The sequence below is a fragment of the Hyperolius riggenbachi genome, chromosome 3 (genome assembly GCF_040937935.1).
Source record: "Hyperolius riggenbachi isolate aHypRig1 chromosome 3, aHypRig1.pri, whole genome shotgun sequence".
NCBI lineage: Eukaryota > Metazoa > Chordata > Amphibia > Anura > Hyperoliidae > Hyperolius > Hyperolius riggenbachi.
The window spans coordinates 286,991,643-287,017,149 of NC_090648.1; the positions used below are offsets into that span (position 1 = coordinate 286,991,643).

The 25,507-nt window shown below is 44.1% G+C and overlaps 1 protein-coding gene across 1 annotated transcript in view; it reads left to right on the forward strand.

Annotated features, from left to right (window-relative positions):
• Positions 1-6: 6 nt before the first annotated feature.
• The window catches only part of LOC137561423 (ankyrin repeat, SAM and basic leucine zipper domain-containing protein 1-like), a 75,431-nt gene continuing 49,930 nt past the window's right edge, over positions 7-25,507 (forward strand). Inside the window, exons 1-4 of the mRNA XM_068272723.1 lie at positions 7-31; positions 13,144-13,259; positions 14,814-14,886; positions 21,743-21,799. Coding sequence (XP_068128824.1) covers positions 13,207-13,259; positions 14,814-14,886; positions 21,743-21,799 — 183 coding nt within the window. The 5' untranslated portion in view covers positions 7-31; positions 13,144-13,206. The remainder of the gene's footprint in view (positions 32-13,143; positions 13,260-14,813; positions 14,887-21,742; positions 21,800-25,507) is intronic.

Genomic DNA, 25,507 nt, shown 5'->3' on the forward strand with positions numbered 1-25,507 from the left:
TGATGTGGCTAGGAGAAACAATCATTTAGAGGTATGACTGAAACAACGAGAAACAATCATTTAGAGCATACATGTCAAACTCTGGGCCAAATCTGGCCCTCAGAGCAATTTAATTTGTCCCTCAAGTCGTTTCCCCAATTATGTTTGGTTCACTCTAGACCCTAGTGTTTTCAACGTGTGCTGCACCGTACCTCTTGGGGGTACTTCTGATGGTTGTAGGGGGTACTCAGCTTGATATACTTAACCAAGAATAACAAATGTAGAGTTTTTAGAAAAGGAAGTCTTATTCAAACAACACCAAATTTGTATCTTGGCTAATTAAAAGCAATAGTAAATGCTTGGAAATTGTTTAGAACCAATTATCATGTACTATGATTAAATCTATATTTGTCAAAGGGTACTTGTGATAATGGTTATACTCATGCTGAGGTGAGTTACGAGGCTTTTAAAAAGGGGTACAGACTGGCTCTAGAGACCACCAGGGGAATGCTATGTGGCGGTGAAGACCTAAACCACCAGGGAAGAGATATGGGGGAGATAGGGGAAAAGCAATAAACACTAGGAACTGTATAGGGGATGGTGGGGGCCTCTAGACACCAGGGGAACTGTATAGGGGAGAGAGAGGACACACTAGACACCAGGGGAACTGTAGGGGGGGGGGGCATTAGACAACTTGGGAACTTTATAAGGAAGGGAGGTGGCCGATAGACATTGAGGTTGGCCCACGACTAGGTATCAGTGTAAAATTTTGGCCCACTTTGTATTTGAGTTTGACACCCCTGATTTAGAGGGATGACTGCAAACCTGATTTTCAGTTTGTAATGCAATATTTGTAATATTACCCTGTGCTGGATAGAGTAAACTAGTTATAGGAGATAGCAATGAGTGTTGGTACTACAGGATGATAGGTATACCGTAACTTCCAATGAGATTTCACAAAATGCATTTGTTCTACGGAACTAATAAAATATTTCACCACACAGACTTCTTAAGGGAAGCAGATACCCAGAAAATTATGATATTAAATACCACTGTGTAATCTTACTTCAAAAAGTAACAAGTTAAAAATGTCCTAACCACCAGAGTTCTAGGATAGAGCATAGCACATGAGGGATATGCAGATGAAAATATTTTGGTAGTAATGGCCCACTCACCACAAGATGGCGGCAATGGACTGCACTCATATAATGTGAATTAATAATATACTGTAATCCATGCTTGTAAATCTACGTGTGTGTGTGTGTGTGTGTATTATTTATTTTCTATCGCCTGCAAAAAAATTAAATTGTTACATAACTAAGCTCCCGAATAGAGTTTAGGCTAAGTTTACAACATGTGTATTGTGCACGTGTTTCTAACATGTGCGTAATGCAGTGCCATGCTCTTGCACGTTGAAATGTTTATTGAATGGCATATAAAATATGTGCCCCAGGCTGAAGCTATACAGGAAAGCTGGAGCTGAAAATAGACTGAGAGAAATGACAGCTCCCATCTTGATATATTACGTTATCTAGTTTCAGCACTCAGAAGAATTTCTCTGCCATGGAAGAAAAACGCAATACAAAAACCTGACAGGACCAGACCGAAAATGCCACACTTTTATGTGTAAACACAACTATAGAAACACATGCAAAACTGATGGCAACTGTAAAAAAAAACTGACAGGACAGGGCTGCACGCCTTTCTTTTATGTGTGAACCAAGGCTTAAACTTAAAATGTCCGCGAATGATACAATATTGAGTGTGTCATTTTGTGCTGAGAGACTAGCCTCAGAAGGATGTTTTGATATCTAGAAGTCATAAATCCGCATCTCTCACATGGGCTAATAAAACAGAGGCTGGAGAAGACAGTGAGGAAAGCCAATGATGAGTTGTGAGTAACATTAAAGTCCTGCGAAAGCTGTGTAACTTGCTGATGCACACGCAGCACACAGGAATATAGAATGTGGATGGCAGAGATCTCTAAAGGGGGCCGTAGCTTCAGGCAGAAGTGGGGGGGGGGGGGGGGGGCGGGGGGGGGGGGGCTTCTGCGTACATAAGGTAACCACTGTTGTTAGAGGGGGTACATTTTGTTTTTAAAGCGGCACAAACATACTCAGAGGGTTGGTATTGAACAAGTTTTCACATCTTGAAGTTTGGAGGTTTGATACCCGAGTATAAAAGAGGGTTTCACCACTAAAACCCTGCCCATATGAATGATAAATGTTTAACCTCTTGAGGACTGCAGGGCTAAACCCCCCTAGTGACCAGGCAATTTTTAGTTTAAAAGGCCACTGCAGCTTTAAGGCCAAGCTGCAGGGCCGCACAACATAGCACACAAGTGATTTCCCCCCCCCCCCCCCTTTTCTTCCCCCACCAACAGAGCTCTCTGTTGGTGGGGTCAGATCGCTCCCCCCATGTTTATTTTTTTTTTAATAAATATTTGTTGCCGCCTTTTTAAAAAAAAAAAAAAAACCCTCTTCCTTTAAATCCCTTCCCTCCCGCGCTCCCTCCCTCCCCACAGCCGGCCAATTACGGCGATCGGCTGTCATAGGCTTCTGCCTATGAGAGCCGATCGCTCTCTCTTGTCCCCCAGGGGGACAGCCATGTCACACGGCTGTCCCCAGTGCAGCGCTGCTGCTGATCGCAGCGCTGCACAGAGTAAATAGACGGTGATCACGCCGTCTAACAGTCTCCCGAGCGGCAATAGCTGCTCGGAGACTGAAGGCGGGGCGGAGCTCCGCCCTCCGTGCATGAGATGCACGCGCAGCCTGCGCTCGATCTCCTGCAAAACAGAGCCCCAGGACTTTACGCCAATTGGCGTTAGGCGGTCCTGTGGCTGCCGCCGCGGCCACGCCTGCCGGCGTGACGCGGCCGGCAAGAGGTTAATAGTGCGTCTCGCCTCTAGATGGAAAAGGTACACTCTAATATAAAATGTCTGTGTCCAGTGGCTTCCTAGGTGCATATAAATGAGTTTAAGAATTAGTGCAGGTGCTTTTAAAGACTTAGAGTATCTACATTGTAAATTACAGTTTGCTTTAAACCTAATAAGTTGCCAAGATGTATAAACCCCCAGGGACCGTATTCCACATATGGTCTTGAAATCCCCGCCCCTAGTGTGAAATTGAGCCCAGGCAATTTTTTTCCCCCAAACCATAGATGCAAAGGATGCTGGGAGATTAATGTCAGAACTCCAACCCCATGTCCTGTTTCCAGCCCACAGCCACTGAAAAAAGATGCGATTTAATCCAGACAGGGAGACATCTGAAATAAGAATTATAGCAAACATGCATAAGACGGGCTGCAGCTGTTCTGCTGTGTCTCCTCTCTCCTACACACTTTAAAAAAATGTAAATTGATCCAGGCAGGCAGAGGGCAGTTTAATACACCAGGCTGGAGGGAAGGACACAATACTGAGGGTGTACTTGCAAGGCTTCAGCTGAGGAGTAAGATGGAGGTGCTACTACAGATATAAATGGGAGTCTGTTCTATCCAGTACGATGTACCAGATGTAAACTTTATATGTTCATCTAACTGTACACAGTGCATAGACTACATAAATGTATTGCCATTCAAACTTTTTTTTTTTGGCCGGAGGTTGTCTTTTTATGGTATTTGAAGATAGCCAGGGTGTCTTTTTTTTGGTTTTTGTTTTTTTTTGTCACTTGGCAATATCCATTTGAATTAGTTGCAGGTAGTGTTTAACCACTTGCCGACCGCCTACTTCATATTGGCGGCGGCAAAGTGGCAGCCCCAGGACCACGTAACGCAGAATGGCGTCAGGTCCTGGGGCACTGTTTTGCCAGGGATCGCGCGCTGGGATGCGCGTGCATCCGCCCGCAATAGGCTCCGCCCACCCGCGACGTCAACCCGCCGGCCAATCGGAAGCGCCGGCGGGTTGTTAACCCGACGATTGCCGGATAGAAAGCGTATAATACGCTTTGTAATGTTTACAAAGTGTATTGTACAGGCTGCCTCCTGCCCTGGTGGTCCCAGTGTCCGAGGGACCACCAGGGCAGGCTGCAGCCACCCTAATCTGCACCCAAACTCACTGATCTGCCCCCCCCTGCCCCCTGATCGCCCACAGCACCCCTCAGACCCCCCCCCCCCCCTGCCCACCCCCCAGACCACTGTTTGCACACAATCACCCATCAATCACTCCCTGTCACTATCTGTCAACACTATTTTTTTTTTAGTCCCTAAACTGCCCCCTGGGGACTCCTGATCACCCCCTACCCCTCAGATTCTCCCCAGACCCCCCCCCCTGTGTACTGTATGCATCTATCCCCCCTGATCACCTGTCAATCACTCATCAATCACCCCCTGTCACTGCCACCCATCAATCAGCCCCTAACCTGCCCCTTGCGGGCAATCTGATCACCCACCCACACCAATAGATCGCTCGCAGATCCGACATCAGATCACCTCCCAAGTGCAGTGTTTACATCTGTTCTCTACTCTAAACACCCACTAATTACCCATCAATCACCCCCTATCACCACCTGTCACTGTTACCCATCAGATTAGACCCTAATCTGCCCCTTGTGGGCACCCAATCACCCGCCCACACGCTCAGATTGCCCTCAGAACCCCCCCCTTATCAATTCGCCAGTGCATTATTTACATCCGTTCTTCCCTGTAATAACCCACTGATCACCTGTCAATCACCCCCTGTCACTGCCACCCATCAATCACCCCCTGTCACTGCCACCCATCAATCAGCCCCTAACCGGCCCCTTTCGGGCAATCTGATCACCCACCCACACCAATAGATCGCCCGCAGATCCGACGTCAGATCACCTCCCAAGTGCAGTGTTTACATCTGTTCTCTACCCTAAACACCCACTAATTACCCATCAATCACCCCCTGTCACTGCTACCCATCAGATTAGACCCCTATCTGCCCCTTGCAGGCACCCAATCACCCGCCAACACGCTCAGATTGCCCTCAGACCCCCCCCTTATCAATTCGCCAGTGCATTATTTACATCTGTTCTTCCCTGTAATAAAAACAAAAGTTTGCTTTCCTAAAACAGAAAGAATTTGCGATAATTCAGGTTGGAGTGAGCTTGAGATGTCTCCCAGAGCAACACTGCTGAATATATGCAAATTAACCATTGTACCCTTAAAAGCTAAACACACCTCCAGAACCGCTGGAATGCAATGATGTGTCAGCTTGTTAATTTGTACAGAGCCATAATAATCCAACATGCATACAGACTGTTTCGGATTGTTTGATCCTCATCAGTGCATGGCATGGATTAATAACCCTGTAATAACCACTGATCACCTGTCAATCACCTGCCAATCACCTATCAATCACCCCCTGTCACTGCCACCCATCAATCACCCCCTGTCACTGCCACCCATCAATCAGCCCCTAACCTGCCCCTTGCGGGCAAGCTGATCACCCACCCACACCAATAGATCGCCCGCAGATCCGACATTAGATCACCTCCCAAGTGCAGTGTTTATATGTGTTCTCTCCTGTAAACACCCACTAATTACCCATCAATCACCCCCTATCACCACCTGTCACTGTTACCCATCAGAATAGACCCTAATCTTCCCCTTGCGAGCACCCAATCACCCACAGCACACGCTCAGATTGCCCCCCTTATCAATTCGCCAGTGCATTTACATCTTTTCTTCCCTGTAATAACCCACTGATCACCTGTCAATCACCTATCAATCACCCCCTGTCACTGCCACCCATCAATCACCCCCTGTCACTGCCACCCATCAATCAGCCCCTAACCTGCCCCTTGCGGGTAATCTGACCACCCACCCACACCATTAGATCGCCTGCAGACCCGACGTCGGATCACCTCCCAAGTGCAGTGTTTACATCTGTTCTCTCCTCTAAACACCCACTAATTACCCATCAATCACCCCCTGTCACCACCTGTCACTGCTACCCATCAGATTAGACCCCTATCTGCGCCTAGGGCACCCAATCACCCACCCACACCCTCAGAACGCCCTCAGACCCCAGCCCTGATCACCTCGCCAGTGCATTGCTTGCATCTATTCCCCCCACTAATCACACCTTGAGACACCCATCAATCACCTCCTGTCACCACCTGTCACCCCCTAACACACCTACCCATCAAATCAGGCCCTAATTAGCCCCGTGTGGGCTCCTGATCACTCGGCCAAACCCTCAGATCCCCCTCAGACCCCCTTCCGATCACCTCCCCAGTGCATTGATTGCATCTATTTTCCCCTCTAACCACCCCCTGAGACACCCATCAATCACCTCCTGTCACCCCCCTAGCACTCCTATCCATCAGATCAGGCCCAATACAACCTGTCATGTAAGAGGCCACCCTGCTTATGACCGGTTCCACAAAATTCGCCCCCTCATAGACCACCTGCCATCAAAATTTGCAGATGCTTATACCCCTGAACAGTCATTTTGAGACATTTGGTTTCCAGACTACTCACGGTTTTGGGCCCGTAAAATGCCAGGGCAGTATAGGAACTCCTGAAGTGACCCCTTTTTAGAAAAAAGACACCCCAAGGTATTCTGTTAGGTGTATGAAGCATTCATAGAAGATTTTATTTTTTGTCAAAAGTTAGCGGAAATTGATTTTTATTGTTTTTTCACAAAGTGTCATTTTTCACTAACTTGTGACAAAAAATAAGATCTTCTATGAACTAACGGAATACCTTGGGGTGTCTTCTTTCTAAAATGGGGTCACTTGTGGCGTTCCCATACTGCCCTGGCATTTTAGGGGCCCTAAACCGTGAGGAGTAGTCTAGAAAACAAATGCCTCAAAATGACCTGTGAATAGGACGTTGGGCCCCTTAGCGCACCTAGACTGCAAAAAAGTGTCACACATGTCGTATCGCCGTACTCAGGAGAAGTAGTATAATGTGTTTTGGAGTGTATTTTTACACATACCCATGCTGGGTGGGAGAAATCTCTCTGTAAAATTGTGTGTAAAAAAAATCTAATATATGTCATTTACAGAGCTATTTCTCCAACCCAGCATGGGTATGTGTAAAAATACACCACAAAACACATTATACTACTTCTTCTGAGCACGGCAGTACCACAAATGTGGCACTTTTTTGCAGCCTAACTGCACTAAAGGGCCCAAAGTCCAATGAGTACCTTTAGGATTTCACAGGTCATTTTGCGACATTTGGGTTCAAGACTACTCCTCACGGTTTAGGGCCCCTAAAATGCCAGGGCAGTATGGGAACCCCACAAGTGACCCCATTTTAGAAAGAAGACACCCCAAGGTATTCTGTTAGGTGTATGACGAGTTCATAGAAGATTTTATTTTTTGTCACAAGTTAGCGGAAATTGATTTGTATTGGGTTTTTTTTCCACAAAGTGTCACTTTCCGCTAACTTGTGACAAAAAAAATAAATCTTCTATGAACTCATCATACTCCTAACAGAATACCTTGGGGTGTCTTCTTTCTAAAATGGGGTCACTTGTGGGGTTCCTATACTGCCCTGGCATTTTAGGGGCCCTAAACCGTGAGGAGTAGTCTAGAATCCAAATGCCTCAAAATGACCTGTGAATAGGACGATAGACCCCTTAGCTCACCTAGGTTGCAAAAAAGTGCCACACATGTGGTATTGCCGTACTCAGGAGAAGTAGTATGTGTTTTGGGGTGTATTTTTACACATACCCATGCTGGGTGGGAGAAATATCTCTGTAAATTACAATTTTTTTTTTTATTTTTTTTTTTTTTACACACAATTGTCCATTTACAGAGATATTTCTCCCACTCAGCATGGGTATGTGTAAAAATACACATCCAAAACACATTATACTACTTCTCCTGAGTACGGCGATACCACATGTGTGGCACTTTTTTGCACCCTAACTGCGCTAAGGGGCCCAAAGTCCAATGAGTACCTTTAGGATTTCACAGGTCATTTTGCGACATTTGGTTTCAAGACTACTCCTCACGGTTTAGGGCCCCTAAAATGCCAGGGCAGTATAGTAACCCCACAAATGACCCCATTTTAGAAAGAAGACACCCCAAGGTATTCCGTTAGGACTATGGTGAGTTCATAGAAGATTTTATTTTTTGTCACAAGTTAGCGGAAAATGACACTTTGTGAAAAAAAAAAAAACCAATTAAAATCAATTTCCGCTTACTTGTGACAAAAAATAAAATCTTCTATGAACTCACCATACTCCTAACGGAATACCTTGGGGTGTCTTCTTTCTAAAATGGGGTCATTTGTGGAGTTCCTATACTGCCCTGGCATTTTACGGGCCCAAAACCGTGAGTAGTCTGGAAACCAAATGTCTCAAAATGACTGTTCAGGGGTATAAGCATCTGCAAATTTTGATGGCAGGTGGTCTATGAGGGGGCGAATTTTGTGGAACCGGTCATAAGCAGGGTGGCCTCTTACATGACAGGTTGTATTGGGCCTGATCTGATGGATAGGAGTGCTAGGGGGGGTGTTTTAGGGGCCCTAAACCGTGAGGAGCAGTCTTGAGACCAAATGTCGCAAAATGACCTGTGAAATCCTAAAGGTACTTATTGGACTTTGGGCCCCTTAGCGCAGTTAGGGTGCAAAAAAGTGCCACACATGTGGTATCGCCGTACTCAGGAGAAGTAGTATAATGTGTTTTGGGGTGTATTTTTACACATACCCATGCTGAGTGGGAGAAATATCTCTGTAAATGGACAATTGTGTGTAAAAAAAAATTGTCATTTACAGAGATATTTCTCCCACCCAGCATGGGTATGTGTAAAAATAAACCCCAAAACACATTATACTACTTCTCCTGAGTACGGCAATACCACATGTGTGGCACTTTTTTGCAGCCTAACTGCGCTAAGGGGCCATAAGTCCAATGAGCACCTTTAGGCTTTACAGAGGTGCTTACAATTTAGCACCCCCCAAAATGCCAGGACAGTAAACACACCCCACAATGTCCCCATTTTGGAAAGTAGACACTTCAAGGTATTCAGAGAGGAGCATAGTGAGTCCGTGGCAGATTTAATTTTTTTTTTTTGTCGCAAGTTAGAAGAAATGGAAACTTTTTTTTTTTTTTTTTTTTTTTTGTCCCAAAGTGTCATTTTCCGCTAACTTGTGACAAAAGATAAAATCTTCTATGAACTCACCATGCCTCTCAGTGAATACTTTGGGATGTCTTCTTTCCAAAATGGGGTCATTTGGGGGGTATTGATACTATCCTGGAATTTTAGCACCTCATGAAACATGACAGGTGCTCAGAAAAGTCGGAGATGCTTCAAAATGGAAAAATTCACTTTTTGCACCATAGTTTGTAAACGCTATAACTTTTACCCAAACCAATAAATATACACTGAATGGTTTTTTATTTTAATCAGACATGTAGCAGAATAACTTTCGCGCTCAAATGTATAGGAAATTTTACTTTATTTGAAAAATGTCAGCACAGAAAGTAAAAAAGTCATTTTTTGACAAAATTCATGTCTTTTTTGATGAATATAATAAAAAGTAAAACTCGCAGCAGCAATCAAATAGCACCAAAAGAAAGCTGTATTAGTGACAAGAAAAGGAGGTAAAATTCATTTAGGTAGTAGGTTCTATGACCGAGCAATAAATCGTTAAAGCTGCAGTGGTCTGAATGGGAAAAAAGGCTCTGGTCCTTAAGGGGTTTTATGAATGCAGTCCTTAAGTGGTTAAAAGTCAGATGTTCTGATTGGCAGATTCGCATCTGCAAACAATTATTCCATAATAATGCTCTTCAAACCATCAGAATATTCTTTTTTTAACGGGTAGCTGAAGTGACTTGTTGAGATAAAGATGTGTATGTGTAGTTTAGAGGCTGCATAGAACTAGTCTGTGCTTTTTTTTTTCTTTTTTCCTCTCACAGTAAGAGTTAAAATTCCAGGGCTGTAAATTACATGTTCTCTGCAGTCACAGTGTAGGGTAACTTTCACTGATAACTGATTACAGGCCATGAAACTCTTGGTGGTGGAGAAACACCTGAGTATAGGCAATAGATTAAAAACATCAATGGTTCCAGATGGGAGCTGTAAAACATTGAAAGCTGCCATCAGTCACCTGAAACACAAAATAAAACTGGGGGTTGGGGGTGGGGGGGGGCTTTGGGGGGGCCACCATTACTTGCCTATGGGGTGCTGAACCTCTAGCCCCCAGCCGTAACAGGATTCTCCATCTTCTCAAGCCAATTGGCAGCTTCAGCAGGCATTTGTAATTCATAGCGGGCTTCAGTTGCATGCATGCTGGGAAAGTTGGTCCCACTAGGTGCGAGTACAGTTCTCCCTTATGGGTAGGTTTGTTTTTTAAATCCCTGCTCAGATTGCTTTAAAGGATAAGTACCTAAAGTGGAATTAAAGTGTCCAGTTTAACGTACCTGGGGCTTGTTTTCAGCCCCCTGTAGTCCTTCTGGTCTCTTGCTGTCTTTCCGCTCTTCTCTATTCAGCAGCTGTGTCCCTCCCAAAGCTGAGGCAGCCGTGTGCTACTGTGCATGCACGGCCTCATCTGCGCACCTCCTTAATGGGGCCAAAGTGGCTAGGAGCGTTCGATGCAAGCACAATCGAGGAGGCATGTGAGGGACCAGAAGGACTACAGAGGGATACAAAAAGCCTTTCCTTTAAATGTAGTGAGGGCAATACAGTTATGACCAAAATTGTTGGCACCCCAGAAATGTTTCCAGAAAATCAAGTATTTCTCACAGAAAAGTATTGCAGTAACACTTCATTTTCTTTGTGTGTATTGGAACAAACCCAAAAAAAGCAAATTGGACATGTCACACAAAACTCCTAAAATGGGCTGGACAAAATTATTGGCACCCTTTCAGAATTGTGGATAAGATTTTTTTTTTCAAGCATGTGATGCTCCTTTAAACTCACCTGGGGCAAGTAACAGGTGTGGGCAATTTACAAATCACACCTGTGGCCTAGTGCACACTAGAGCAGTTCGGCTGCGTTTTGCGATCCGCTTGCGGCTGCGGATACGCTTAGATAATGTATTTCAATGGGCTGGTGCACACCAGAGCAGGAGGCGTTTTGCAGAAACGCATACTCCCGGGCTGCTGCAGATTTTGGATTGCGGAGGCGTTTCTGCCTCAATGTTAAGTATAGGAAAAACACAAACCGCTCTGAAAAACGGCACTTCAGAGCGGTTTGCCAGGCGTTTTTTGTTACAGTAGCTGTTCAGTAACAGCTTTACTGTAACAATACATGAAATCTACTACACCAAAAACTCTTCACAAAACCGCAAAATGCTAGGTGAAACGCTACAGAAAAAGAAGAAAAAGCGTTTCAAAATCTGCTAGCATTTTGCGGATCTGCTAGCGGTTTTTGGTGTGCACTAGGCCTGAAAGCAGATAAAAAGGAGAGAAGTTCACTTGATCTTTGCATTGTGTGTCTGTGTGTGCCACACTAAGCATGGACAAGAGAACAGAACTGTCCGAGGACTTGAAAACCAAAATTGTAAAAAAAATATCAGCAATCTCAAGGTTACAAGTCCATCTCCAGAGATCTTGATTTGCCTTTGTCCACAGTGCGCAACATTATGAAGAAGTTTGAAACCCATGGCACTGTAGCTAATCTCCCTGGGCATGATCAGAAGAGAAAAATTAATGAAAGGTTGCAACACAGGATAGTCCGGATGGTGGATAAGCAGCCCCAAACAAGTTCCAAAGAAATTCAAGCTGTCGTGCAGGCTCAGGGGAGCATCAGTGTCAGTGCAAACTATCAGTCAACATTTAAATGAAATGAAACCCCATGGCAGGAGACCTAGGAGGACCTCACTGCTGACACAGACATAAAAAAGCAAGACTACATTTTGCCAAAATGTACACCATATACCTACAGTGAAAAATGGTGGAGGTTCAATGGTGTTCTGGGTTTTTTTCTACCTCTGGCAATGGGTGCCTTGAATGTGTGCAAGGCATCATGAAATCTGATGGTTACCAAAGGGTTTTGGGTCACACTGTGGAGCTCAGCGTCAGAAAGTTGGGTCTGCATCCGAGGTCTTGGGTCTTCCAGCAGGACAAGGACACCAAACATCTGTCAAAAGGTACCCAGAAATGGATGGCATCAAAGCGCTGGAGAGTTCTGAACTGGCCGGCAGCGAGTCCAGATCTAAATACCCTTGAACACCTGTAGACAGATCTTAAAATTGCTGTTGGGAAAAGGCACCTTCAAATAAGAGAGGCCTGGAGCAGTTTGCAAAGGACGAATGGGCCAAAATTCTGGGCGAGAGGTGTAAGAAGCTTATTGATTGGTATAGGTACCCACTAATTTCAGTTATTTTTTCCAAAGGGTGTGCAACCAAATATTAAGTTAAGGGTGCCAATAATTTTGTCCAGCCCAGTTTGGGAGTTTTGTGTGACATTATGTCCAATTTAATTTTTTTTTTTTCCTCCCCTTTTTTTTTTTTGTCTTGTTCCAATACACACAAAGGGAATAAATGTGTGTAGCAAAAGGTGTTACTGCAATATTTTTCTGTGAGAAATACTTGATTTTCTGGAAAAATTTCTGGGGTGCCAACAATTTTGGCCATGACTGTATCTGACAAAGGCACAAATCTAAGTCCTCGTTCAGATGGGCAGCTGACAGACCGTGTGCTACAGGGGCCTGGAAGAAGGCACTGGTAAGCTAAATTGGGCACTTTACTTTAAAGTGAAGCTTAACTGTAAATAAGAGCAAGAGTTTCAGTTACCTGGGTCTTCGACCAGCCCCCCGCAGTCGCCCTGTGCCGGCGGCATGCTGAACCGATCCTCTATTCCCCCGCCATGGCTTAGTTTTGCTTCAGGCATCTGATCAGTCGGCGGATCCAGCCTTGTATGCGTTCACGCCGGTGAACGTGTCCTGCGAACTCGCAGTCAGAGGTTCTCGCTTACTGTGTTTGTGCAGGACTCTCTCGCCGCCATGAATTCGCACGAGAATGCACCCAGCCAGGGCCGTGCAGGTGCAGTAGACCGCCGACATTAAACTAAGCCACAGCGGAGGATCGGTTTGGCATGCCGCGGACACAAGGTGGCTGCGGGGCGCCGGTTCGAAGCCCCAGGTAAGTGAAACTCTTCTTTACATTTAAGGTTCACTTTACCCTAAGGTACTTTTTAACCAATGCACTAGGAGTTGTATCAAAGCACAGGGGTAAGTCCTTGCTTGCTTATTATGCCGTTGATTCTGCTTGTTGACTAGCGTGTTTTTTCCCCAATAGATTTTTAGCATCCTTACATTTTCTGGCAATCTTAATGGATGCAACTTGAGCAAAGCAGAAGCAATGTACAGATATCTGAAGGTACAACCTGAATCAACTGCAAGTGATACTTTTAGGTAAGTACCACAGTGTTCCTATGTTCACAACATTGCAACTGAAGAGTTTTACAAACAGCAGGCCTGAAAAAATATTGACTTCGTATTGACCACTGTAAGATGTGTACTAGTTGTGATTTATATGTTAAATATAAGTAAATATTATGTAACAGAAATGTAACTTTACAGATTAATGTACCCCTAGGTGGCAGTAGTGTTCTCTTGTGCTGCTTTCCCTGTTGTGTTTTTTTTTTTTTTTTTTTTCCTTTACCAAAAATTATTGAAAGGTAATTAAACTGACTGGGTTTTGATGATACTGTGCTGACTGAAGAGGAGAAGATGTTAGATGTGTTCATATGGATGCTATCGATAGAATGCACATAAAGAAGATTGAAATGTTTAATAATACCCAGGGAAAAGAGGTGGGCGAGTGGGTGCAAGGAGGTTGTAATGGGGCGGTTCAAATTTTAGAGCAAAAATAAAAAAGGCTTCCACTTTGCTTAATTTGGGCTGCTGACCTTCCCTGATCATCTTACTCTCTCTAGTTATTTTTTTATCCTGTATACTCCAGAATGCCCAATACACCTATAATTGAAATCATGAACTGCACCCCTGATAAAGGGAGCTTTATTAATAACCCCTCCCCTTTTTTATGGTGCTCACTATATATGATCCAGACTGACAGTTTGCTTCTAGGTATTTGGGCTGGTTTACATGCATTTCATCTGATGGCAAAGTGAAAGTGCTTTACCTGAAGTCGCATTCAGGTGGTTTGACCACCTCCACTGCTGCACCGCCGTAGAATGTTGAAGGAATGCTGACGGTTGTGCCTGTCTAGTTATCTTTGCACATTGCAGTTATTTGAGAATAACTTACCCCTCTTTGTTCTCAGAGTAATACTGTTCATTCCTTTCTGTTTATATTGATATTCTGGTGTGGTGATCACCAGCTGAATATGTTTCTGAATTACTCAGATTGAAAATTACATAGGTAAAAGGACCAGGGCAGATAGCAGTCATTACTTCTGGAGTAAATGCACAGGTGTACATTGAAATGTTAGACACTTCTCATTCCATTAATCAAGACGGTTTGGAGAGGATGAAGTTATTTTTTCAGGATCAGAATTAATCCTAGCACCAAGCAAAGAGTGTTAAAACTTTTGTTTAGGAAAGACATATCAACACAATGGCATGTCCAACACACTTTCTGTACTTTAAATCAGTGGTGGGAAAGAATGGTGTATAACAAGGCTCCATTTTGCCAAGCTGATATGTGAATGAACTGTTATACAAGAATGTGGGAACCTGATTGTACAGTATTTCTATAAGAATTCAAGCTGTCATGAATGCCAGAGTACAGGTGCAACAAGGTACAGGTAGGTAGTCCCCGACTTATGGACACCAGAACTTTTTCCAGCCCGGTGGAATGACAAAGTAGCTGAGCAGGATGGGGAAATTTGGTATTAAAAATAATTAAACATACAAGCTGTGGCTAAAAGATAGTGGGATGGCATATCACATTGTAATGGGGTGCCTTCAGTGATGGAAATTACTTTTTCTCTTTCTCTCTGTGTAGATACGCAGCCTCCAGTGATCTTGACGTGTTTTTACATGGTTTGGGTCTTGGACATCTGGGTGATATCTTTGCGGTAAATATAAATTTGTGTTTTTTGTGTTGCATTAAGGATTTAAAGCTAAACAGAGTATTTTTAATGGGATCCTAGAGCTTACAAACACTACTGAAAACAGGCAGTGTTGCATGCTGCCAAGGTATTCATTGTGTGTGGTGCTAAATACTCTTCCCTGCTGCGTTTGCTTCTCCCATGGAGTTTAGGACCGCCCACTTCTCGTCAGTTTTTGGCAGTCTGACCTTCCACTCCTTCTCTTAAAGGGAAGGTCCAAGCAAAATAAAAAAATGAGTTTCACTTACCTGGGGCTTCTACCAGCCCCATGCAGCCATCCTGTGCCCTCGTAGTCACTCACTGCTGCTCCAGTCCCCAGCTGGCAGCTTGCCGACCTCGGAGGTCGGCGGGTCGCATTGCGTACATTTTTACGCATTCCCGCTAGTGCAGGAACATTAACACATACATTTTTACGCGTTAGTGGTTCAATGCGTAAATTTTTACGCATTGAACCACTAACGCGTAAAAATGTATGTGTTAATGTTCCTGCACTAGCGGGAATGCGTAAAAATTTACGCAATGCGACCCGCCGACCTCCGAGGTCGGCATGCTGCCAGCGGGGGACTGGAGCAGCAGTGAGTGACTATGAGGGCACAGGATGGCTGCATGGGGCTGGTAGAAGCCCCAGGTAAGTGAAACTCATTTTTTTATTTTGCTTGGACCTTCCCTTTAAGGCTGTTTGCGAAGTTTAACCACTTCACCTCCATTTAATCGGGGACTTAGATTAATGAATAGGAACTGTGTTCCCATTCATTCATGTCCCCACTAACCAGCGTTAACGGTTGCAAGCAGCGGTCGCCCGCTCCCATTGACTAACTTTTGCGTCCCTGGGACTTCGAAAGAAGTTTCCCAGGATGTGATTATACTGCACTTGGTGCAGTAAGTAGTTAATGCATGATTGAAAGAAAAACTGGGAAGAGAATGAGTAGCAGCACATATAAGGACCAATGATCTCTGTCCTGTGAGAAACCTGGGTTTCAAAATTACTATGCTTTTCTTAAAAAAAAAAAAAAAGTACCCATGTAGTTTCTCTAATAGGCATAATTGATCATGATTGCTTATTACTTATTGGGATTGGTGCACATACTACTACCATAACTCTGATTGGTAAAGTTGTAACATTTTATTAGTAGTTTTTATTTTTTATGACTAATAGCATTTTAGTGTGAGGCACTTGCTCGTCTTATTTAACTAATGAAAAACTTATTTTCTTCCCGTCCTGATTAGTAGATCCAACATCATGCAGGTATCACTTGCATCTTGTTTTTCTGCCTTGCTTGACATCTTTGGCAGTGTTATAAATGGAGATACTTAAAGATAATGATGCAATTTTATTTCAGGACGTAGCCTCAGTCATATTAAAATTACTTAAAATACGATAAAAAAAAGTGGTAACCACTGATGCTAATTTATACAATAATCTGTGGTAAATTCATATTAACCACCCTGGCGTTCTGATAAGATCGCCAGGGAGGCTGCGGGAGGGTTTTTTTTAAATTAAAAAAAAACTATTTCATGCAGCCAACTGAAAGTTGGCTGCATGAAAGCCCACTAGAGGGCGCTCCGGAGGCGTTCTTCCGATCGCCTCCGGCGCCCAGAATAAACAAGGAAGGCCGCAATGAGCGGCCTTCCTTGTTTTGCTTACACCGTCGCCATAGCGACGAGCGGAGTGACGTCATGGACGTCAGCCGACGTCCTGACGTCAGACGCCTCCGATCCAGCCCTTAGCGCTGGCCGGAACTTTTTGTTCCGGCTGCGCAGGGCTCAGGCGGCTGGGGGGACCCTCTTTCGCCGCTGCTAGCGGCGAATCGCCGCAGAGCGGCGGCGATCGGGCAGCACACGCGGCTGGCAAAGTGCCGGCTGCGTGTGCTGCTCTTTATTTGGCGCAAATCGGCCCAGCAGGGCCTGAGCGGCAGCCTCCGGCGGTGATGGACGAGCTGAGCTCGTCCATACCGCCCAGGTGGTTAATCCATTCCAATGGATTTTAGAGCTAGACTTAGAATTGATTGTAGTAGGAAGACTAAATTATTATGTAGGATATGATACAAAAATATTATCAAATGGTACCTGAAAATGTTACACCTGGCCAGCGCGAGGCTCTCTACATACTGTACGTTGACCATCTAACAGATAACCACATTTGGTTTAAATTCTTTTTGAAAGCAGCACACTGTTTGGCTATGAACAGTTTCCTTTTATTCCTGCCGCTTGTTTATTGCACAATTGAATGATTTGTGTAACTTGCTTATTTGGTGGAATTTATCATATGTAATTTTTTAATACATGTTAAATACTTTTTGATATTTTGTATCCCTCTTTATTTGCGCTTTTATTTTTAAGAAATAGGAAAACATGTATGTGAAAGTTTCTTAGAAGTGTCTAAGCTTGTTTAACCATTTCTGGCGCTGGGACGTGACAAAAAGTCCCCTGAGCCAATCCGTTCTCATCCGCCGAGAATATACACTGTTTTTGTACAAAAACAGTGTTTATTCTTAATTAGAGCTGCCACACTTCCTCCCGCTGCTGATTTCCACCGCTTACTGCCACAGATTGTTAGATTTATGAATGGGAACAAATTTCTTATTCATTAATCTCCCCTCTAGGCCACCGTGATCGCAGGCATCCATTGATGCCTGCGTCACTTCCCTAATTAGTGTGGCAACACATTACTTCCTATAGTGTACTTATTGTACCCGAATAGGAAGTGTTCAATGGGGACATCTTGTGGCCAAATAGTAAAATTACACGCATATTATTATTAATTTATGGACTAAAAATTAGTGATGGATGTAAAAGTGAAAAAAATGCACCTTTATTTCCAAATAAAATATTGTCACCATACATTATACTAGGGATATATTTTTAACGTTGCAATAACTGGGGCAAATGGGCAAATGTATGGATTTTAATTACAGTAGCATGTATCATTTTAAAACTATAATGGACGAAAACTGGGAAATAATTTTTAAATGCATTCAGAGTAAAATGATTAACATAATGTACTACCCAAAGAAAGCCTAATTGGTGGTGGAAAAAACAAGGTTTAGATCATTTTGTTGTGATAAGTAGTGATAAAGTTATTGGGGAGTGAAAGGGAGGAGTGCTGAAATGTGAAAATTCCTCTTGTCCATAAGGTGAAAAATACCCGCGGGCTGAAATGGCTAAAGGACAACCGAGTTGACATGTGACGTGATGAAATAGACATGTGTATGTACAGTGCCAAGCACACAAATAACTAAGCCGGGTTCCTTTTTAGTCTTTCTCTGCCTGAAAGAATTAAACATCAGGTATGCAAGTGAAAGTTTCTGTCTGGGTTGAGACTGGGTCGTACTAGGTCAAACTATAGCTTAACCCTCACTAATAAGTAATTAAGGCCATAAAATACTTTCCTGTCGGTAAATAGCTTCTGAGGGCAGAAAAGAGATAAAAAGTGTCAATAAAATTCATAGATTTGAGCTCTAGCATACATCAGTGAAGGTGTCATTGACCACAAACCATTAAAAAGAAAAAACTAGATTTAAATATAAAATAAAACTGTGGGATATCTAAAAAAAAAGTTATTTTAGGAGGTGGAGGATAGATACAATTGTTTTTCTCATAAGTTTTTCACCTCAGATGTTCTTTAAAGGGATATCAAGGTAAGAGAAATGTGGAGGCTGCCATATTTATCTCCTTGTAAATAAAGCCAGTTGCCTGGCAGCCCTGTTGATCTTCCGGTATAAGACATTTGTGAATCAAAACCCTGGAACAATCATATGGCCAGTCCAGTAAAACCTCAGAGTCAGAGTACCTGATCTGCTGCATACCTGTCCAGGGTCTACGGCAGGAGGACTGCCAGACAACTGGTATTATTTAAATGGAAATAAATATGGTAGCGTAAATTTCAGGGGAAGAAGTGGGGTTGGGCGGCATATGCAACAGACTTGGCAAAAGACTTCTTAAATATACAAATATACAAAAGCTTTATTAATCCATACAAAAAGTTTCATAAAAGACACAGGCCGGTTGGGATGTAGTACATACTCAACCACACACACGCAACATCACACTCAAACACCTAAGATCACCTAGTGTGACCGGGGATCCCAGGGCAAAACTGCATAACAGCAAGCTTGAGTGAATAGGATCACAGTCAGTCCTCCAAAGGGTACATAACAAACTCAATTGGGTTCACTCCATATGAGTTAGATGAATAGGTGATCAAGCACAAAAGTTCACTCCAGATCGGTCAATGAAGCAGACACATAAGCAGCACATTTGAGCCAAGATGTTAGTAATGAACAGCCAGTAGGTCTAAAGCACAGCAGTGGCAAGCAGTAGCCAGCAGGATAAAGCAGTGCATAACAGGCGACAGCAGTTTATATCACAGTATCAGTACCGATGGGCCATACTGTACCAGGGGCTAGACGTGGCATCAGGGAGAGTCCCACAGGGAGAGTCCCAAGTCAAGAATCTGTAGTTAAAGAGAACCTGTACTGAGTAAAATTATTTAAAATAAACACATGAGGTAACTTCAAATGAACATTACATAATTACTTTGCCATCAGTTCCTCTCAGAAGCTCACCATTTTCCTTTTACATTGATCCCTTCCAGTTCTGACAACATTTTGTCAGAACTGAAATTGTCAGTTACAACTGAGAGGAGAATCATGTTTCCCTATGGCTTAAGTGGGAGATATTACAGTTTAACTGTGTGCTGACCAGGAAGCTGTTATGGGGTATTGACCATTTTCAAAATGGAGGACGGAGAATTCCATTGATCACAGTGGACAAACAGGACACAGGAGAGGAGAAAGAGATTGATGAGTAGACTATGCAGCAGGTAAGTATGACTTGTGTATGGTTATTTTGACTCTTAATTTTCAGTACAGGTTTTCTTTAAAGAGACTCCGTAACAAAAATTGCATCCTGTTTTTTAGCATCCTACAAGTTCCAAAAGCTATTCTAATGTGTTCTGGCTTACTGCAGCACTTTGTACTATCACAGTCTCTGTAATAAATCAACTTATCTCTCTCTTGTCAGACTTGTCAGCCTGTGTCTGGAAGGCTGCCAAGTTCTTCAGTGTTGTGGTTCTGTGATGCATCTCCCCCCTCCTGGCCCCTCTCTGCACACTGCTGTGTGTTATTTAGATTAGAGCAGCTTCTCTCTTCTCTCTTATCTTTTACAAGCTGGATAAATCGTCCTCTGAGCTGGCTGGGCTTTCACATAGTGAGGAATTACAGACAAGGGCAAAGCTGTTTGCAGGAAGAAAAGAGCAGCCTGAAACTTCAGTGCATGAGAGATGCAGGGGGAAAGAAACACACAAATGATCTCTTGAGATTCAAAAGGAATGCTGTATACAGCCTGCTTGCGTATGGATGTATTTTCTATGTGTGGACATACTGTACATCAACCTACTTCCTGTTTTGGTGGCCATTTTGTTTGTTTATAAACAAACTTTTAAAAACTGTTTTTAACCACTTTAAATGCGGCGGGGAGCGGCGAAATTGTGACAGAGGGTAATAGGAGATGTCCCCTAACGCACTGGTATGTTTACTTTTGTGTGATTTTAACAATACAGATTCTCTTTAAGGTCTCTCAAACCCACTGCCGGTGCTCACGGTGGGGAAGTGACCAAGGCCTTGCAATCCGAGGCTAACAAGTTGTCCTCACAGGCAGCTGAGCAAATAGCTTAGACCACATTGGCCGCAGGCAGTCTCGTCCGCACAGCCGTGCAGTAACCGGCTGGTTGTCTTGATAGCAGGAGTCTCCCGCCGCAGGGCTCAGACGTGGTGCTTCCTGGAGTGGCAGCCCGGTAAGATGACAGCTGCAGTAGCAAATAGTGTGGGGAAGCATGCGGGGAGCGGGCTCCACAAACCGGCTCTGTGTCAAAGTCAGAGGCACGCCAACAGCCCTGACATGTTTCTCTGGGTCTACCGGCTTTTTAAAATATGGTAGCCTCCACATTCCTCTCACCTCAGGTTCCCTTTAAAGGGAACCTGTAGCAAAAAAATGAGTGCTCCCATGGGGTACTCCTCTCGGGAGGTGGAAGCCTCTGGCTCCAGCTCCTTGATGAAAATCAGGAAGTCAGATCAGGAGCCTCTCTGCCAGCCACTTCCTGTGCCGTAACTTCTGGGAGCTCCCAGCTCTTGGCTATTCTGATATTTTTATCTGTACTTTTTCTTCTTTGCTGTCTAAATAGTGGGGATAATGAGCAAAGTAATAGCAACAAATCTGCTTATAGAGTCCGTCAGCCAGTTTTTTTCAGCTCGTGTGACACATTTTTAATCATTAGGGCCCGTTTCCACTTGAGCCGCACGCGTCTGTGAGATGCGCAGCAGCACTTCTAGGTCTGGATACGCTGACGAATCCCATCAGCCGTGCCATGCACGGCTATGGGATTTGCACAAATTCGGATGGAAATGCCGGCCGAGTCCCTAACACAAGCGATTTGGCGGGCGTTGCCATTGTTCTCTATGGCAGAGTTTCCCAGTGCGATTTGCCTGCGGGGAAACTGCGGATTCGGAGCAAAAACCGCTCCTGTGGAAACAGACACTTATTTTTGTAAATGTAGCAGTTTCATTTGACACAAAGTTACAATTTTGTCATTCTGCTGGCTAAGTTATCAAACTGTATGTTTTGACCTATAGCTATAGATTGGATCAAAAGCATTTTGGTCAGATGTCTTCCATTGTGGATTATCTATAAAAAGGCACATAGTAGTCTAAGCTAATGTTAATTTTAAAGATTGCATAATTGTACAAGAATTTAGAAATTCTATGGACATGTTTTGACTTTAACAAGTATTTGATCTTCATATGTTTGCAAACCATTTATTTTGTAGGAGAATAATATAAATTTGAGACAACTATTGTCCATGGAGGAAGAAGAGCTTAAAAAGGTCAGATGATGCTTTTATAAACTTGTTTTGAAATGTTCATTTTATTTAGCTTGACATAAATCGCCGCAGTTTAGCTCTGTTTACATATTGTACCTTTTTCTACTGTGGGAGAATGCAAGATATCAAAATCCAAGCTCTTTTGCACAATCTTGTTGACTTTATTTGTATATTGGCTTCATTTTCTGCATCATCTTCCACTACATCCACTGTTAAGAAAAGCAGCTCCTTTTTCACTTCTAGGGCAGCAGAATTTCCAAACTGTTTAACTACTTCAAGTTCCCTGCTACACATATCTATGCCCCTGTAAACTTCACTTGCAGATCAGGGGGACAGATATGCGTATTTGTTCACTTAACACTGCCATTTGCAATTTACAAAAGTGAAAGTAAACCGATACACATAATACTTCCGTGTACTGTTCACAGTACACAAGAATTAAGTGTGCCAAAAAGTAAAAGTACACCCACATCTACTATTATATATAAAAATAAATAACTCTTCGTGGTGGTATCCCCAAGCTGAGCTCGAGGTAGGAAAAATATGCCCAGAGCGGTAATCCCGGGCTCAGCTCGGGGTAGATAATTACCTGCTTTCTGCAGGGTTTTGGAGCCCTGCACTCGATCGGCACTGCGCAGCGAGACTCCAGCTTCTCTCCCCGGCTGCCTGGCCTTCTCTCCCAGCCGCCGGGATCCCCATGTCCCCGCTTTTCTTCCGGGGTACTGGCGGCCAATCAGAATGATGGAGCAGCGGTGCAGCGTGACTTCATTGGGGGCGGCACACAAATTTAAAGTGTAGCCAAATGTAAGTCCAGGCTAGCACACCAATTTCAAGTTGCAATAGTCTTTTTTTTTTTTTTTTAAATTTTTTTTTTTTTTTTATTGCTACATCAGCACATACTCTTGACAATTGTTTCCTGACACGTGACAATTGTTTAAAGTGGAACTGAACTTTTGCACAAGGCAGAAGGAAAACATAGAGAAATGCGCCCTGTATGTATATAGAGGGTTTAGCCTGTCGGATCCCCCCCATCTGGACCCCGATCACCTGCAAAAGACAGAAGGTAAATAGAGAGAAATGCTGTCTGCATGTGTATAGAGAGTTTGGTCTCTAATCACAAGTTGTAATTTGATCTCTCCCCTGTGTCACCTGACTGCCATGGCAGTGATGGCAGATAAGCTAATTTTAAGCACATGATGTTAACAATATAGCCATTTGGTTCCCAACTGCTTCTGAGCCAAGTGCTTCTGCCTCACTGTTGCCGAGTTTTGCCTGGATTTTGACTACTCTGCCTGCTGCCTACACCGACCTCTGTCAGGGTTTTGACTACTCTCTGCCTGCCGCTTGCACCGACCTCTGCCTGTATTTTGACTACTCTCTGTCAACCACCTGCACCGACCTCTGCCAGGATTTTGACTACTCTTTGCCTGCCGTCTGCACCGACCTCTGCCTGGATTTTGACTACCGTATATACTCGCATATAAGCCGATTTCCCCCCCCCCCCCCAACGTTATGCGAAAAAACAGGAAAAAATGATTGACCCCCATATAAGCCGGGGGTAGGAAATGCTGGATTGGTGCAGGCCGAGTGATCCCCCCAGTGTGTCCCAGTATAGCTAGTATAGTGCCCAGTATGGGTAGGTAGTGCCTCAGTATAGCTAGTAAAGTGCCCCAGTATAGCCAGTATAGTGCCAAGTATAGCCAGTAAAGTTCCCAGTATAGCCAGTATAGTGCACCCCCTCCGCGGCCGCCGCTATTACCTGTTCAGCCAGCGGCCGCTTCCTCTAATCCAGGTTCCCCTCTGCATCATGCGTATAAGTGTATCACAGCAGCGCGCCCGGCGCTGCTGCTGTGACGAGGCAGGAGAGAGCGCGGCTTCCTGTAGCGGCGATGTGCATCGCTGTTACCAGGGCAACCGCTCTTTCCTGTCTCGTCACAGCAGCAGCGCCGGGCGCGCTGCTGTGATACACTTATACGCATGATGGAGAGGGGAACCTGGAGGAAGCGGCCGCTGGCTGAACAGGTAATAGCAGCAGCCGCGGAGAGAGGGAGCGGGCGGGGGGGCCGCTGACCACCACCCAAGACTCGCATACAAGCCGAACCCCCAAATTTTGGCCCCGTTTTTGGGGGTCTAAAATTCGGCTTGTATGCGAGTATATACGGTACTTTCTGCCAGCCACCTGCACCGAACTTTGCCTGGATTTTGACTACTCTCTGCCTGACACCTAAGACCGATAGCAAAGGGAACAATGTTTTTAAGTTTATTCATAAATTGAATTACTTCAACAATTTTGTGTTGTAGTCTTTTATTATACGCGGGATGTCCAAAAGATGTATTTTGGTGAGTTATGACTTAAGAATTGGAGGCCTAAAATTATTTTAAACAAGTACCATTTTTAGACCATAAATCCAGACAGAAATGCACCTCCAGGGGGGCCAAACCCCTTTCACCCCTACCAAATAGTTACCAAAATAAAACACTTGTAAAAAAAAAAAAAAAAAAAAAAAACAATTAGTCTGCCTGTCTCCTGGGCTGTGGTTTCAGTCTGACGGTGGGTACTATACCAGCTGTTTTGTTTTTTTAAGACAAATACTAGTTTAGTAGCATAACTCGTGTTTTGTAATGTCCACAGTCTGTTTTTTCAGAATTTATAAAGTAAAGAAAGAGAAAACTGTTCCTGACAGTCCCCATCTGTAGTGCCTAAGGCCACATACAGACATCAGACCATAGTCTTTGGAAAATGAAAGATCACAGACCAATCTTACCACCCTTCCTGTAGTATAAGAGCCATAATCTACACAGTCTTTTCTATGGAGCTGAACTCCACATCAGGAAAAAATCTTTGCAAGATGCTGCACACACAGATGCTGTACAGACACAAAAGATCAGTATCTGCAAAAGATCTGTTCCTGCCAAAAATCCATTCCTGCAAATTGCAATGATAGTCTATGAGATCTGCAGATCATCATACACACATGATTTAACTGACATTCATCTGCAGATCAGATCCACCAGGATGGATTTTCAGATCTGCAGATCTGCAGATGAATGTCAGTTAAATCATGTGTGTATGATGATCTGCAGATCTCATAGACTATCATTGCAATTTGCAGGAATGGATTTTCGGCAGGAACAGATCTTTTGCAGATACTGATCTTTTGTGTCTGTACAGCATCTGTGTGTGCAGCATCTTGCAAAGATTTCTGTCTGATGGGGAGTTCAGCTCCATAGAAAAGACTGTGTAGAGTATGGCTCTTATACTACAGGAAGGGTGGTAAGATTGGTCTGTGATCTTTCATTTTCCAAAGACTATGGTCTGATGTCTGTATGTGGCCTAAGGCCGATCCTTGATCAATTTCATACTGAAATCGATCTGCCCTGTGACACCGCATCTACCACCTCACTGACCTGATGCTGTCCCCCTGCTGTTCAGTTTGCCCTAACCCCTCCCCCTTTCCCAGTGCACTATACATTACCTGTTCATGTCCACCGCTGGCTCCGGGCTTTGTCCTCTGTACATTCACGCATCCCACGTGGTTGCCGGAGTAATATGTGCACGCATGACATCACACACACGTCCCCGTGTACGCCGACAATGTGGGGTGCGTGTATGGATGGAGCCTGGAGCCAACGACGGACAGGTAATGTATGGGCACTGGGCACCCGAGGGGGGGGGGGGAACATTGAACATTAGGGGGAACAGCGTGGGAG